Raw genomic sequence first — 17695 nt, 5'->3', positions numbered from 1 at the left:
ATAACGTTCAAAATATAAAACATTCTCATGCATTTAAATCCATCCATCCGTTTCCTACCGCACCTGTTCAAGAAGTCGCATTAATGGTACCATGAATTGATTAACGTGGACCCCGACTTAAACAAGTTGAAAAACTTATTCTGGTGTTACCATTTAGTGGTCAATTGTACGGAATATGTACTGTACTGTGCAATCTACTAATAAAAGTATCAATCAATCAATCAATCAATGGTAAGAAGTATTTTATGTCATGATGGGGGGGTCGCAGCTTGCTGCGGGGTCGTTCTCCCAGGAAAGGCAGACGGACTACTCGGGACATGGCATTTAGGTAAAAACATGACTCAATTTAAACTAAAAAAAGATACAAACAAAAATCGCTCACAGCGGAGGCACAACTTGGGCTAAGGAAGAAAGCTAACGCATAAACAGACTATGAACATAAATCAAACAAAATTTACTTGGCATGGCATGAAGCACGAAACTATGGCAAGGCATGAAACAAGTCAGCACAGAGCAAGAAAAGATCACATTGACGCCAGGGCGACTGACTGGCAAAGACAAGCTTAAATACTGCCTCTGATTAGTGCTCGGGAAGCAGGTGAGTGGGCATTTTGTCCACCAGAGACAGGTGGACAAAATGAGTAACCAAGAAAACCAGACAAGGGAGTGGAAAAAAACTGGAACTTAAAGAGTCCAAAAGACAAACAGCACATGGCCAAACAAAAACATGACCAACAGACATGACATTTGATTTATTATTGGTTAGCTTCAGAATAACAACGTTATTAAAAAGAATAAGAGACTTTTTATACTCTAAAAATGTTGGTCTTACTTAAAAATGCATGCATTTAGTTGTATTGAGTGTTAAAAAATATGATATGTCTCTTACGTAAATGCATTTTGAAATATTTGGCTTTCATGGCTCTCTCGGCCAAAAAGGTTCCTGACCCCTGCGCTAAGGTTATATTTCTCCTCTTTAGTTGAGAAGTGTGTTGTCCTGAAGTCAACTGTTAATGTTATTTACGTAATTACATGATAATATTTTTGTATTACTTGATAATATTTTGTATTAATAACTGCAATGCTTTAATTTGGAGTTAAAGTTGTTTATATTTATTGTAATTTATAATTGGTAAACAGCAGTTAGATGATGTCACTTCCGCTAAATGACTTCCTGTTGGTTGACTTCCGGTATTTGTTCGAAAGCTAGAGACACATTTTGTTGTCTTCTGTAGAACTTTCTGTTGCCATCCTACACAAATTGGCGAAGAAGCAATGCCGTAAGTCGTCTTTACTGAGTTAACATGTCAGACACGTTAAAAAAGTGTAATAGTGCCGATATGTTAAATATAATTGTCGAACTAGATAAAATGTGTTCAAGTCATTTAGGCGGACAGGAGTCTCCCTCTGCTGGACATTTTCCGACATTACCGTTACATTTTTATATGTGATTGTAAACCAACGTGTTGAGGCAATAAGTGTCTTTGTTCTTTTCAGTTTTTCACCATATTGTCTATGAAGAATTGTCAAAAGTAAATGGTCAAGCTTACGACGACATTCTCTTCATTGACTCCGGTTTGGCTTGGTGTTTACACGTCTCACGAGAACACTAAAAGAAGAATTGTTGTACATTCTTTGGTAGCAGGTTATAATTTGCTTTGTACATCAATTTAGCTGTTTGCAATTTTACAAAATCAATAATATTTTTGACTCAATAAATCATGGGTGTCCAACTCTGGCCCGCCGTGTAATTTAATTTGGCCCTTGAGGCAATATCAATTTAGCATTAGAGCTGGCCCGCTGGTGTTATACAGCTGTGGTGCCGCTGTAACACCGCATTCACCGCTAAAACTCATACTTGCCAACCCTCCTAATTTTCCCAGTAGACTCCCAAAGTTCAGTTCCCCTCCCGAAAATCTCCCAGGGCAACCATTCGCCCAAATTTCTACAGATTACCACCTGGACAACTATATCTGCCTTTAGCGTTCTCTGCAACCTGTCGTCACGTCCGCTTTTCCTCCACACTAACAGCGTGTCACATAATTGTGGCTTTTACACACACACACACGCACAAGTGAATGCAAGGCATACTTGGTCAACAGCCGTACAGGTCACACTGAGGGTGGCCGTATAAACAACTTTAACACTGTTACAAATATGCGCCACACCGTGAACCCACACCAAACAAGAATGACAAACACATTTCGGGTGAACATCCGCACTGTAACACAACAGAACAAATACCCAGAAACCCTTGCAGCACTAAGTGTTCCGGGAAACTTCCAGCAAACTGGCCAATAATTAACGTTTTATTTATGCATTTTTCTCTTGCTACTTCAAGGCTTGAATGTTTGGTTCATTCATTGTTATTTATTTTCAAATGTATTATTAGCCTGTGGAAAAAATGTGATATTTACCTTTAGAAGATTGTAAATAGAAAATCAACAGCCATACAGGTCAAACTGAGGGTGGCCGTATAAAAAACTTTAGCACTGTTACAAATATGCGCCACACCGTGAACCCACACCAAACAAGAATGACAAACACATTTCGGGTGAACATCCGCACCGTAACACAACAGAACAAATACCCAGAACCCCTTGCAGCACTAAGTCTTCCGGGAAACTTCCAGCAAACTGACCAATAATTAATGTTTTATTCATGCATTTTTCTCTTGCTACTTCAAGGCTTAAATGGTTGGTTCATTCATTATTTTATTTCCAAATTTATTATTAGCCTGTGGAAAAAATGTGATATTTACCTCGGAAGATTGCAAATAGAAAAAAAGGCATAACATTTTTATTTAAATTTTATTTGATATGCCATTGATATTGTTTTAATAATTTGAAACTGGATTTTGCATGTCACTAAAGTTATATAAGCATTGCTTGTTCAATATTTAATGCAAAACTTGTTAGGATCCTTATTAAAAGGTTAATTTGTTCAACTTCGGCCCACAGCTTTGTTCAGTTTAAAATGTTGTCCCACTCTGTATTTGAGTTTGACACCCCTGCAATAAATAAAGGGTTTAAATGTTCTCTATATCCAACATTATGTATTATTCTAATTGATCTTTTTTGTAACACAGTTAATGAATGTAGCGCACATTTGTAGTTGTTTCAGCACAATAAATCAAATACTTTAACACTAACGAGCAGTAGAGAATATAAAGTGATTTTTGGCCCAGGATGTATTTTGCTTTATTCATTATTGAAATGTTTTTTGCCACCTTATGTTGTTTGTTTTGTATATGACATTTCCAGTTAATTTTATCTTTTAATACTCCCAGAAATCCGGTTTCTTTTACCCTTTCAATATCTACTCTGTCTGCCTGTGTTTTCAAAAGGTGTAAATCTTTGTTTTACACCTCTTTTATGTATTTTACAAAACATGTTATAAAATTAACATTAGTAGCCTTTGTGGTGGCTGTCATAAAAGTATATTTACATTGAAAGTTATTCAGGCAAACAAACGTTTTTATTGAATGAAAAGTCACAGAAAGAAGGCCAACTGAATTTCTTGTTTCTGGTATTTGTGTTGCACAAAAAAAAATAAAAAATAGAACACTAGATAATGTTGCAAGGATTTACTGCACCTGATGTTGCATACAAACGTGTAAAATATTTTTTCTTTCACCAGGATAACAAAAGCCATAAAATTGAATGCAAAACACACACAAGTTATCTTTTAAAATGCACCTGCAGTTTTTGTGCACGGTTACCTTTGACCCGCCTCATCCAAGGATAAATATAGTTCAAGAAGATGTGAATGGTTAATAAAGTCAGAAAAGAATGAGAACACCAATTCCCTTGTTAGTTGGATTCTAGGCAAAGTGGAAACAATCAGAACTGTATTTGTGATGAATAATTGGAAAGAGTGAAGAACAATAATATACAAAAGTGTTCAGTACTTCCCTCTAAGGACTCGAGGGCCGGGAACTGGGCTTGGAGGCGGGGAATGCTGCCGTGACCTTAAGATCCGAGAGTAAGGGGTCAGGTTTACGTCGGCGGCGTGACGCGTGTTGTATTTCCGTGTGGGCGTGCATGTGGGAAACAAAGCCTGATAAAAAGGCCTCTTTACCGGAGGCTTGTTCTCGGAGTCTCCAGCTACGGCGGCGGCAACGCAGCCCCGCCTCTTGCAGGACCCCGGCGTGGCAAAGCCCAAGCGGGGGACCTGTGGATGCTGGTCGGCCTGCGCCGCCACCTCGGCTTTGCGCCTCAGGTCGGCCTTGACCAGCGTTAGGCCGTTCTGCAGCTCCGCCAGGATCTGGTCCTGGAGAGGAAGTGAGTCCACAGGGTTAGAAACTGGCGTGGAGGAGAGTTAAAGTGAAGGCGGAGTCACCCAGGGGGAAGGAAAAAGACAGCAGACCCTCCACATGCTAGTGCACCACACAATGCAGAAGTTAGCAGTAAAAAAAACAAACAGTCTCAAAGCTGATTGTGTGCGTCAAAATGTTAGTGAAAATGAGAGGGAGAGAGAAAAAAAAAATCATTAAAAAGGATTGCATTTCATTAAATAAATTATTTTAACATTGAAAACCACAAATATGCCTTCGTGAAATACAGCAACTGTTTGCAATTTCACACAGGACAAAAAAAGTATTGAAAATGTCAGAGTCGCAGCTTTCCATCTTACTCACAGCCCTCTCGTCTATCTTGGGATTTAATTAATACTCCTTTGTCTGGCTTTTAAAGTTTATTCACGTAATACTTTTTTTCAAAGGTTTCTACACAGATCAGCAAATCTAATTTAATTATTTTTAATGCTACTTAAAAATGGTTAATGTCCATGTCCGACTGCATATGGACATTATATATACACAGTATTTTTCGGAGTATAAATCGCACCTGCCGAAAATGCATAATAAAGAAGCAAAAAAAAAACATATAAGTCGCACTGGTGTATAAGTCGCATTTTTTGGGGACATTTATTTGATAAAAGCCAACACTAAGAATAGACATTTGAAAGGCAATTTGAAATAAATAAAGAATAGTGAACAACAGGCTGAATAAGTGTAGACCAGGGGTGCCCATTACTTCGATCGCGAGCTACCAGTCGACCGCGGGGGGTGTGTCAGTCGATCTCCAGCCAGGCTTTTAAAAAAAATAGACCTAAAAATTAGTGATCATCAATCTTCACCAAGACGTCACTTAAATGACATTCACGGTATCGGAGGGTCTTGTGAGATGACGCTGGCTGCTGCAAGATCATTATTATTAAAAATGACCGAGAGGAAGGCGAGAAACACTATTTCAACAGACTCTCGCGCCGTACCTTCCGTCAAAACTCTAAAGGCCGACTGCACATTTCCTATCTTCACAATAAAAGCCCTGCTTCATGCTGCCTGCGCTAACTAAATACAGAGTCTCGGAAAACTGGCGTGCACAAGCGATCCCTCAGAAAGCTGGCGTGCACATCACTTGTGCACGCCAGCTTTCCGAGACTCTTATTTAGTTAGCGCAGGCAGCATGAAGCAGGGCTTTTATTGTGAAGATAGGAAATGTGCAGTCGGCCTTTAGAGTTTTGACGGAAGGGACGGCGCGAAAGTCTGTTGAAATAAAAAGTGTTTCTCGCCTTCCTCTCTGTCATTTTTTCATAATAATGAACTGGCAGCAGCCAGCGTCATCTCACAAGACCCTCGGGTGCCGTGAATGTCAATCAAGCAAGCTACGGAATTTGCCGCCAATGTTTTTCTTGTAAAGTGTATGGAAGCTGGATGAATTAGATGCCAAAATCCAACCACTTTCATGTGGTATTGTACAGAAAGGACAACTTTTTTTCTCCTCCATTTGAAAATGTGGGCGTTATCATCATTACTGTCTGATTCCAATCAATGCAAGTCATGAGAATCAGGTAATACACCAACTTATATTCTTGTCTTCGTGAAAGAAAGACATCTATATGTGTTGCACATGCTTGTATTATCATTAAACACATTTAACTTGTTTACAAAAATGTCTCTTTCATAAATAAATAAATATAAATTATATATATAAATGAGGTAGATCCCCTCGAGTTGGTCAATTGAAAAGTAGCTCGCCTGCAGAAAAAGTGTGGGCACCCCTGCTGTAGGTTATATGAGGCATAAATAAGCAACTGCTATGTTAACCTAACATATTATGGTAAGAGTCATTCAAATAACTATAACATATAGAACATGCTATACCTTTACCAAACTATCTGTCACTCCTAATCCATAAATCCCATGACATCTTATACGTCTAGTCTCTTATGTGAACGAGCTAAATAATATCAGTGTTACCCACAGGTCAGGCGGGGGGGCGGGGGGCGATGACCAAGAAGAACGCGGAGTTGGAATATAATTACAACACTATGTATATATTTATAGAATATTTACATATTTATATTAGTATGTAACTAAGCTCCATTCACAGACAGAGTCCCATTGCTTTTATAAGCGGTCAAGCGAGTCAAAAGCCGAAAAAAAAATATATATATATAATTTTTTTATGGCGGGCCGCCACAAATAAATGAATGTGTGGGAAACCCTGAATATTATTTGATATTTTACAGTACTGTGTTAATAATTTCACACATAAGTCGCTCCTGAGCATAAGTCGCACCCTCGACCAAACTATGAAAAAAACGGTAGTCAAAAGTAGAGATGTCCGATAATGGCTTTTTGGCCAATATCCAATATTGTCCAACTCTAAATTACCGATTCTGATATCAACCTATACCGATACATACAGTGGTGGAATGAACACATTATTATGTCTCATTTTGTTGTGATGCCCCGCTGGATGCATTAAACAATGTAACAAGGTTTTACAAAATAAATCAACTGAAGTTATGGAAAAAAGTGCCAACATGGCACTGCCATATTTATTATTGAAGTCACAAAGTGCATCATTTTTCTTAACATGCCTCAAAACAGCAGCTTGGAATTTGGGACATGCTCTCCCTGAGATAATATTGATACCCACTACAACCATGGGAAGTACTATACTTTGACTTTCACAAAGTGCATTATTTCAATTTTTTTTTTTTTTTAAACATGCCTCAAAACAACAACTACAAAAACAATGAATGCACTCCGTTTAAGTCCAGAGTATACTAGAGTAGTAATAACATACACAATAACAGTCCTCATTTAGTAGACTGCCTGGTATACTGTATAACAGCAAATTATAAACTGGGCTCGATCTGCCCTGCTCTAACATATTTGTATGAGTACCAGAAATGTGCTGCAAGCTGGTGGTGAGTGCTTGAAGTGGCCCAGCAGTCAGCCAGAGCTTCTGAAAAGCTGCCTTGAGACAGGCCACCTCCGTTCACTGCAAGTTACAAAAAGTGAGCTCCATGTGTACACTACCTGTTTGATTAGCGTTTCGTCTGCTGCGCTCAGAGCCTGACGCAGCCTCTCGCCTCCCGTATTGCTGCAGCACGCCCGCATGCCGGACTGCAGGTCCGAACCCAGCTGGTGCAAATCTGTGCGCAGCTGACGCAGGTTCTGTTTGGATTCAGAGTCACACGTGTCAGCACAAAGTGATTGTGATGGATGTCGTAGTATCTCCTTACCCTTTGGCCATCTTCTAGTTTGCGGTTAGCGGCAGCAGTTCCCAGTGAGGCTGGCAGCTCCAGCTGCAACTTCAGTTTGGACAACTCTAAAAGGTAAGACCAAGAATGTGTGTAAGAGTGGTTATGTACATGCAAATGGTGTTTCTTTACAAAGTGCTGTTGCCAACTATTATATATCCATCCATCCATTTTCTACCACTTATTCCCTTTTGGGAAATACACCCTGATGATTGAGGGAACCCCTCATGAAACAGTTCTGTAGAGATGAAGTAGTCTTGTGATTTTTCCCACACCTACATATTGCGCTCTACCACGGTATCGAGCACTATTCTCTGGATAATCCAATCAAGACACACATACATACATACATACATATACATATATATCTATATCTATATCTATATATATATATATAAACACACATATGTATATATATATATGTATATATATATATATAAATAAACACACATATATATATATATATACACACACACACACACACACACACATATATATATATATATATAAATAAACACATATATATACATACACATATATACATACATATATATACACATATATACATACATATATATACACATATATATATATATACACACACACACACACATATATATATATATATATATATATACATACACACACATATATATATACAGACATATATATATATATATACACATACATATATATATATATATATATATATATATATATATATATATATATATATATACATACATATATATACACACACATTCATATGTACAAATATATATACATATTTACACACACACACACATATATATAATACACACACACATATATATAGAATATATATATATATACATATTAATGTATATCTAATATAAATATATATATATTTAACACACACACACACTCAGAGTTTCTTAGTAAGTAAAACTGGATATAATAAGTAAAATACAAAGAGGTAAACAACAATAGAGTATCAATAATGGGCCATTTGAGGGCTTTTTATGGATGCACGTTCATTGTGTTCTTGATGGCAAGGTTGTTAGAATGGGATATAAACATAAAGTATACACACTTCCTCTTAAGATCTCCTTCGGGCCCATTATAACTGCTATTTTTTTAACAGACTGTAATCCTGCTATATTTGACCAAGTATTGTCCATTGAAACCAAAATAATCTCATTCCTGCCAATTGGAAAACATTGTACCACTCAACCACCAGATGGTGCCAGAGCACCATGATGCATAACTTTGATGAGGTTAGATCAGGGGTCACCAACCTTTTTGAAAGCAAGAGCTACTTTTCTTGGGTACTGATTAATGTGAAGGGCTACCAGTTTGATACACACTTAAAATTGCCAGAAATAGCCAATTTCCCTAATTTACCTTTAATAAATAAATCTATATATATATAAAAAGGGTATTTCTGTCTGTCATTCCGTCGTACATTTTTTTCCCTTTTACGGAAGGTTTTTTGTAGAGAATAAATGATGAAAAAAACACTTAATTGAACGGTTTAAAAGAGGAGCAAACATGGAAAAAATGAACATTAAATTCGATTATCTTCAATTTTGACTCTTTAAAATTCAAAATTCAACCCAAAAAAATGAAGGGGAAAAACTAGCTAATTCAAGTCTTTTGGAAAAAATTAAAAAAACAAATTTTTTCAACATCATTAGTAATTTTTCCTGATTGAGATTAATTTTAGAATTTTGATGACATGTTTTAAATAGGTTAAAATCCAATCTGCACTTTGTTAGAATATATAAGAAATTGGACCAAGCTATATTTCTAACAAAGGCAAATTATTTCTTCTAGATTTTCCAGAACAAAAATTTTAAAAGAAATTCAAAAGACTTTGAAATAAGATTTAAATTTGATTCTACAGATTTTCTAGATTTGCCAGAATCATTTTTTTAAATTTTAATCATAAAGAAATATTTAAAGAAATATTTCACAAATATTCTTCGTCGAAAAAACTGAAGCTAAAATGAAGAATTCAATTAAAATCTCTTTATTATTCTTTACATTAAAAATGTGTTTACTTGAACATTGATTTAAATTGTCAGGAAAGAAGAGGAAGGAATTTAAAAGGTAAAAAGGTATATGTGTATACAAATCCTAGAATCATTTTTAAGGTTGTATTTTTTTCTCTACAATTGTCTTTCTGAAAGTTATAAGAAGCAAAGTAAAAAAATAAATGAATTTATTTAAACAAGTGAAGACCAAGTCTTTAAAATATTTTCTTGGATTTTCAAATTGTATTTGACTTTTGTCTCTCTTAGAATTAAAAATGTCAAGCAAAGCGAGACCAGCTTGCTAGTAAATAAATACAATTTAAAAAAATAGAGGCAGCTCACTGGTAAGTGCTGCTATTTGAGCTATTTTTAGAACAGGCCAGCGGGTGACTCATCTGGTCCTTACGGGCGACCTGGTGCCCGCGGGCACCGTGTTGGTGACCCCTGGGTTAGACTGTTCTTAAACCGCTAAAATGCAATGAAAATAATGTTGGTCAGTTGAATATCCATCCATCCATTTTCTACCGCTTATTCCCTTTGGGGTCGCGGGGGGCGCTGGCGCCTATCTCAGCTACAATCGGGCGTATATACATAAACATACACTAATGGTTTCTTAATGCGTAAAAACGTATTTAAATGTTAATAAGATCCAAAGAGGTATACAACAATAGAGTATCAATAGTGGGCCATTTGAGGGCTTTTTATGGATTTCCCCACGGCCAGATGCAAAGTCTGCATACTAGAGATGCGCGGTCAGGCGGTTGACATGACGAAAAAATAGATTTTAATTAGATTCGGGCGGGTGGCGGTTGAACCATCCGGAAATATTTGATATGCATGGTTCTGTGATCGATATCCTTTGCCATTCAAAGTGCCATTTAAGACCCGTGTCATGAAGCGAAGAAGACAATAAGAGACGATATTATTCTCTTGAATGACTGCCGGCAGTCACCCAGATAATAAGTATTAGGGCGTGCTATGAAGCCATTGGCTTTGTCGCCCACTACAACATCTACGCTCTGCTTGTCAGTCCAGCATCATGTTGTGTGTGGTTTCCGCGGCAACACGCACACGACTGCAAGGCATACTGGGTGACACAGAGCACACTAATGGTTGTGATTATAAACTATTTTAACACTCTTAGTAATATGCGCCACGCTGTGAAGCCACACCAATTAAGAACGACAAACACATTTCGGGAGAACATCCTCACAGTAACACAACATAAACGCAACACAACAAATACCCAGAATCCTTTGTATTCATGACACATCCTGACTATTTTATACACCCCCCCCCAGTGCTTCGGTAAGGTGGGCGGGGTTGGGGGCGCGGGTGTGTAAAATATATTCAGGAATGGTCATGAAAACAAAGGATTAAGGGTATTAGTTGTGTTGCGTTTATGTTGTGTTACTGTGAGGATGTTCTCCCGAAATGTGTTTGTCAATCTTGTTGGGTGTGGCTTCACAGCGTGGCGCATATTACTAAGTGTTAAAGTTGTTTATATCACAACCATCAGTGTACTCTGTGTCACCGAGTATGCCTTTCAATCTTGTACGTGTACTTGCGTAAGCTGCACACAACATGTTGCTGGACCAACAATCTGTTCGTACATGTTGTTGAAAGTGTCCACAGCAATGGCTTCACAGCACGCCCATATTCTTGTCATCAGGATGAACACCATTGGATAGTCGCGAGAACGTTAGCGTCTCCAATTATCTTCATTACCCTGTGGAACAGGTTTAAATAGCTCTGTGAGTGGTAAAGGCGGACAACCTCTGATGTATTTCAGCGGGCGGGTACGGTCCTGATAAAATGTTGGTTAGGGCGGATGACGACTTTGGTGATGCGGTTGCGGATGATATAATTGCCTCTCCGCGCATCTCTACTGCATACCTTGCGTCTTGCTCAGCAGCTCAGCACGACACTGGTCCAGCTCCTCGCGCAGTTGGCCGGGGTCTGTCTTGGTGGTGCGGCGCTTAGACCGCCGAGGACCCTCGGGCTCGTGCTGCTGGGGGGCGGAGCTTGAGGAGCCCTCGTCATTGTCTGTCTGCTTCTTCAGGGCAGCGCTCAGTTGTTCGATTTCCTGATCACGCTCCTGCCGCGCAAGGACGCCGTCACAATGGACCATCTTTATTTATTTATTCATCCCCGACTATTTTAATAAATAGGAGAAAACAACTTCTTACCTGTAATTCTTGCTCGTAGAATTTCTTCAAATGTTTCTGCAGGATTTCTATCCTGTCCTCAGAGCGTGCTTCTAGCAGAGCTCGCTCGGAGTCCAAGTATTCACTAAGAACCCACAACACAGCTCAGGTTGAAATAAAATAAGAGTACATCGGAGTAGAAACAAGGGATTACGATATGTCCTCAACATACTTGAAATCGTCCTGCATTTTTGACACGACTTCCATCATCTCGGAGACCACCTCCTTCCTCACGTTGGCCTCAAGGAGCTCTTTCTCTTCCCGCTGACGATGAACTTCCCTCTTTAGGACCTCGATGGCCTGCAGCAAAGACTTCACAAAGGCAGAAATCGTCAGGTCTTCTATCTTAAAGGTGTAAAATAGAGCCAGCAGGTCAGCACCATCAACAACTTCAGAGGCGGGATTGGGCAATATGTCCTAAAATAAGAGTTGGACGATTTGAAGAAAATAAGTTGCAATAACGATTCGATTTAAAAAAAAAACTTAAGTAATCTAAATGCATAGAACGGGTAAGGCGGTGATGTCCAAAGTGCGGCCCAGGTGCTATTTGCGGCCCGCAGCTAATTGTTTACCGGCCAGCCACACATTCTGGAAATGCTGTTTACAAAAATAAAAAAGGACATTAAAAATATTGGAATGAGGTGAAATCTAACAAGAAAAAGTTGCAATGTTGACACAAAACTGCCATGCATGTCAGGCTTGCCACTGACAGTTTGTTTGTTTTATTTTTTCCTGTTTTTAGTTCCTGTCAGCGCTCTTATTTTGTCTGTTTCCTGTTTTTTTCCCCTGTGCACTGTTTCTCCTCAGCTGCGGCTGATTGGCACCTGGCCACACCTGGTGTCAATCAGCCCGCTCCTATTTTTACCTGTTTTTGTCCTCCAGTAAATGATAAATGGGTTGTACTTGTATAGCGCTTTCCTACCTTCAAGGTACTCAAAGCGCTTTGACACTACTTCCACATTCACACACACATTCACACACTGATGGAGGGAGCTGCCATGCAAGGCGCCAACCAGCACCCATCAGGAGCAAGGGTGAAGTGTCTTGCTCAGGACACAACGGACATGAGGAGGTTGGTACTAGGTGGGGATTGAACGAGAAAAAGTTGCAATGTTGACACAAAACTGCCATGCATGCTGTTTTTTTTTCTTCTTTTGTCTTTATTTTACCATATTAAAACCATCTTTACCATGAATTGACTAACGTGGACCCCGACTTAAACAAGTTGAAAAACTTATTGGGGTGTTAGCATTTAGTGGTCAATTGTAGGGAATATGTACTGTACTGTGCAATCTACTAATAAAAGTTTCAATCAATCGATTATATATTTATTTGCCATTGCTCAAATAAAAAAAATGACAAAAAAATCCATGTTATAATGAATTATTTTCAAAGCTCCAATTAGTTAAAAAAATTCACTTTAAAATGTTTTATGTGGTAAATATTGCATATGTTGTGCAGTTGCTATATAAAAACAAAGTTTTCTTTGACAAAATAGCATAAAACAAACAAAATAATAGTTTCAACGTAAAACTGACAGATATGTTACGAGATCAACTTCAGATATAAGTGTTGAAAGTAAAAAAAAAAATAATAATAATAAAAATGTACCACTTTCTGAGTGGGGAACCTTTCGGATGTGTGAATTATATTTATATAGCGCTTTTCTCCAGTGACTCAAAGCGCTTTACATAGTGAAACCCAATATATGATTTACATTTAAAGCAGTGTGGGTGGCACTGGGAGCAGGTGGGTAAAGTGTCTTGCCCAAGGACACAACGGCAGTGACTAGGATGGCGGAAGCGGGAATCGAACCTGCAACCCTCAAGTTGCTGGCGCGGCCACTCTACCAACCGAGCTATGCCGCCCCACAAATATATTTAGAGGTATTTTATTTATCTTTTCACTGTGATTACTCAAACATAATAAATAATTAAAATCAATGGTGTCCTGCATTATTGACCTTTTAGGGCTCTAATTACTAAATACTGCATATTTCAGTTTTACTATGAAAAACAAAGTTGTTTTTGACAGAAAAGCCATAAAACCTTTCTTTTTCTTTTTATAAGTTAATATAGAGATTTACTGTAAGCGATAAATAAAAAATAATAATACAAATTTAACTTATTTTTAACATTTTAATAACTGAGACCCCTAAAGTTAAATCATTGATAAAAATCCATATATTTTGTTATGGTTTGAAAATGAAAAAGATAAAAAATGGCCCCTGAATGCATTAATTTTTCCATGTGCGGACCTCAGTGGAAAAAGTTTGGACACCCCAGGGGTAAGGTGATGAGCGAAGGAAGTCCTGGTACTTTTAGACTCCGAGTCAGCGTATCCTTGTCCCAAGTTGCCACACATTAGAACAGTGTTTTTCAACCACTGTGCCGCGGCGTGAGCTACAGTCCGGTGTACCGTGGGAGATGATCTAATTTCACCGATTTGGGTTAAAAATATTCTATGCAAACCAGTAATTATAGTCTGCAAATGATGTGTTGTTGTTGAGTGTCGGTGCTGTCTAGAGCTGGGCAGAGTAACCATGTAATACTCTTACATATCAGTAGGTGGCAGCAGGTAGCTAATTGCTTTGTAGATGTCAGAAACAGCAAGTGAAAAGGTATCTAATGCTTAAACCAAAAATAAACAAAAAGGGAGTGCCCTTAAGAAAAGGCATTGAAGCGTAGGGAAGGCTATGAAGAACGAAACTAAAACTAAACTGGCTACAAAGTCAACAAAATCAGAATGCTGGACGACAGCAAAGACTCACTGTGGAGCGAAGACGGCGTCCACAATGTACATCCCAACTAGGGCTGGGCGATACAGTATATCGATATACCGCGGATTTGTCTCTGTGCGACATAGAAAATGACTATATGGTAGGGGTGTAACGGTACACAAATATTTCGGTTCGGTACGTACCTCGGTTTGGAGGTCACGGTTCGGTTAATTTTCAGTACAGTAAGAAAACAACAAAATTTTACATTTTTTGGTTGTTTAATTACCAAATTTGTAAACAATGACAACATACATATACACAGGGTCCATTGCCAGGGTTAATGTGGTCAAAATATACAAAATAAAAACTAAATAAGATAAGGCTCAGCATGGTTTCTCAACAAAACCTTTCTACATATAAAGTGCTTTTTTAAATTGATTGATTGAGACTTTTATTAGTAGATTGCACAGTTCAGTACATATTCTGTACAATTGACCACTGAATGCTAACACCCCAATAAGTTTTTCAACTTGTTTAAGTCGGGGTCCACGTTCATCAATGCCTCCGCGACCCCCAGTCTTGTTGACTTGGCAGTAAGAGGACATATGGGCTTATTGTTCTTCCACCATAGAAGTGGGTCAAAATCTAGTTTTTAATGCAATACAGCAACCCCCTACCACCCCGGACTGGACAAGCGGTAGTAAATGGATGGATGAATGGTCTTAAATCTGCTGCTATAAAAACATTTGTTATTGCTTCAGCCCTGCCTGACTCGCTGAGGAGAGGCTGCTTGAGTGGAGTGGTGACGCTTCAAAGGAGTTAGCATGTTCGACGTGTTGGCAGAAGCGTACCCTACTGCTGCTGAACAATGTCGGCAAACCTCCGTCCTCCATTGTTGTATCGCACCGCGCAGCCTAAGTGTTCCCAAACGGCAGATTTTAACAAGGCAGGAGGGTTTTCCAGCTCTGGCTTTTGCGTGTTGTCCTAGCCCGGTCGCTGCTAGCCTGCCTCGCTCTGCATTGTTTACACAACCTGCGGTGCGTTACCTAATATGTCTGTGTGGAAACTTGTTCGGTACACCTCTGAACCGAACCCCCTGTACCGAAACGGTTCGATACAAATACACGTAGCGTTACACCCCTACTATATGGTGATATTGGAGTATACCTTCTCACGCAGTTGCTTTTAGCTGCTGACATTACACTACAGGCTCTTCCAACTCTGTTGTCTCCTTCTCAGACAGATATATCGAGTACATTGATCTATCTTCCAGCTTTAGTTCAAATAAAATACCCTTAATTTTTGTTTTTGAACACTGACTATTTGCAGTGTAACCACGAGGCCAGAGTCGGGTAACCCAAAGAACCAGCATCACATGTTATGTAGACCACAAGGAAGTGTTTTCCATTTAGAAAAAAATCATAAGACCACTATAATTATTATAATTATATTATAATTACTTAGTGATTCCCAAAAAGTCTGCGGGCTATAGAGCTTTTTCATTTTGGGCTCCAGTACTCTGGAATGCCCTCCCGGTAACAGTTCGAGATGCCACCTCAGTAGAAGCATTTAAGTCTCACCTTAAAACTCATTTGTATACTCTAGCCTTTAAATAGACTCCCTTTTTAGACCAGTTGATCTGCCGTTTCTTTTCTTTTTCTCCTATGTCCCACTCTCCCTTGTGGAGGGGGTCCGGTCCGATCCGGTGGCCATGTACTGCTTGCCTGTGTATCGGCTGGGGACATCTCTGCGCTGCTGATCCGCCTCCGCTTGGGATGGTTTCCTGCTGGCTCTGCTGTGAACGGGACTCTCGCTGCTGTGTTGGATCCGCTTTGGACTGGACTCTCGCGACTGTGTTGGATCCATTATGGATTGAACTTTCACAGCATCATGTTAGACCCGCTCGACATCCATTGCTTTCCTCCTCTCCAAGGTTCTCATAGTCATCATTGTCACCGATGTCCCACTGGGTGTGAGTTTTCCTTGCCCTTATGTGGGCCTACCGAGGATGTCGTAGTGGTTTGTGCAGCCCTTTGAGACACTAGTGATTTAGGGCTATATAAGTAAACATTGATTGATTGATATAATGAGTCTTATAATCCAGTGTGCCTTTTGTAAGAAAATAGACCCGCTGATGGGCAGTAAACCTTATAATCCAGTGCACCCTGTGGTCCAGAAAATGCGGTAATGACTTTTAATACCCAGCAGAAACCCTAACATTGTCCCTGTTGCAAAATCCAACTTGCCGTACCTCTGTGTCCAACATGGAGATATCCCCGTCCTCCACGTCGTCGTCATCGGTCTCTTCCTCCAACATCGTGCTGTCATTCCCGTTGTCGGGCTCCCGCAGAAGAGACAGGATGTAAGCCACTCTGCTCTTTGTGGAAGGACCGTGGACCAGCTGGGAGGAAACAGGACAGTTATATTAGGGCTGGGCGATATGGCCTTTTATTGAGGTCTCCATATTTTTATGCCATGTCACGATACACCATATAGATCTGGATATTGTGCCTTAGCCTTGAATGAACACTTGATGCATATAATCACAGCAGTATGATGATTTTATGTGTCTACATTCAAACATTCTTCTTCATACTGCATTCATATATGCTACTTTTAAACTTTCATGCAGAGAGGGAAATCACAACTAAAAGTGTATTTATGAAACAGTTATTAAGCAGTGGCACAAACATTCATGTCATTTCCAAAACAGAAAGTGCAAGATTGTCAGAGACATTTTAAAACAAGCTATGAGTGCACTTTTGTGCATGATGTCACTAAGATGACATATCAAAACAACACTACATTAAAGTGCACTTTTTATACACAGCGCCACTACAATAGTTTAAAACAAATAAAGTGCACTTTTGTGCATGATGTCACACAAGATATTTCAATAAGTGTCAAATAAAAATGAGCTGCATAATAGGAAATCAAATTGCGTATGTCCTTCGCTATGTGGTAGGTTCCTGCAGACGTTATCTGTTGACTATTTTTTTCATACGGTGTTGATGTGGAAATGGCTGCTTCGGCATTTAGTGGGTGTGGCACCAGGCGGAGATGTTGACATGTGGAGTTTCAAGCACTCTTCATTCTCTAGCGCAGGAGTGCCCATTACGTCGATCGCGAGCTACCAGTGGATTGTAGAGGGTGTGTCAGTCCATCGCCAGCCAGGCATTAAAAAAATAGACCTAATA

General features: G+C 39.1%; 1 protein-coding gene and 1 long non-coding RNA gene across 5 annotated transcripts in view; one reads left to right on the top strand and one right to left on the bottom strand.

Annotated features, from left to right (window-relative positions):
- The first annotated feature begins 1067 nt into the window (after positions 1-1067).
- On the top strand, positions 1068-1549 carry LOC133541942 (uncharacterized). Its single transcript, XR_009804015.1, has 2 exons — positions 1068-1280; positions 1498-1549. It is a non-coding gene; the product is annotated as an uncharacterized LOC133541942 (long non-coding RNA).
- Positions 1550-3455: 1906 nt separating this feature from the next.
- The window catches only part of kif20a (kinesin family member 20A), a 41340-nt gene continuing 27100 nt past the window's right edge, over positions 3456-17695 (bottom strand). For 2 of the 4 annotated variants that reach the window (XM_061885670.1, XM_061885671.1), the window contains exons 13-19: positions 16750-16899; positions 11952-12091; positions 11762-11864; positions 11469-11670; positions 7540-7625; positions 7334-7471; positions 3456-4272 (exon numbers count right to left, since the gene is read on the bottom strand). In XM_061885670.1, coding sequence (XP_061741654.1) covers positions 3904-4272; positions 7334-7471; positions 7540-7625; positions 11469-11670; positions 11762-11864; positions 11952-12091; positions 16750-16899 — 1188 coding nt within the window. In that variant the 3' untranslated portion in view covers positions 3456-3903. The other 2 variants (XM_061885672.1, XM_061885674.1) reach the window with 2 other exon arrangements.

Source organism: Nerophis ophidion, linkage group LG24 (assembly GCF_033978795.1).
Source record: "Nerophis ophidion isolate RoL-2023_Sa linkage group LG24, RoL_Noph_v1.0, whole genome shotgun sequence".
In the NCBI taxonomy this organism is placed as follows: Eukaryota; Metazoa; Chordata; class Actinopteri; order Syngnathiformes; family Syngnathidae; genus Nerophis; species Nerophis ophidion.
Note: the sequence above shows the minus strand (reverse complement) of the source record. Positions and strands in the feature narration are given on the sequence as shown.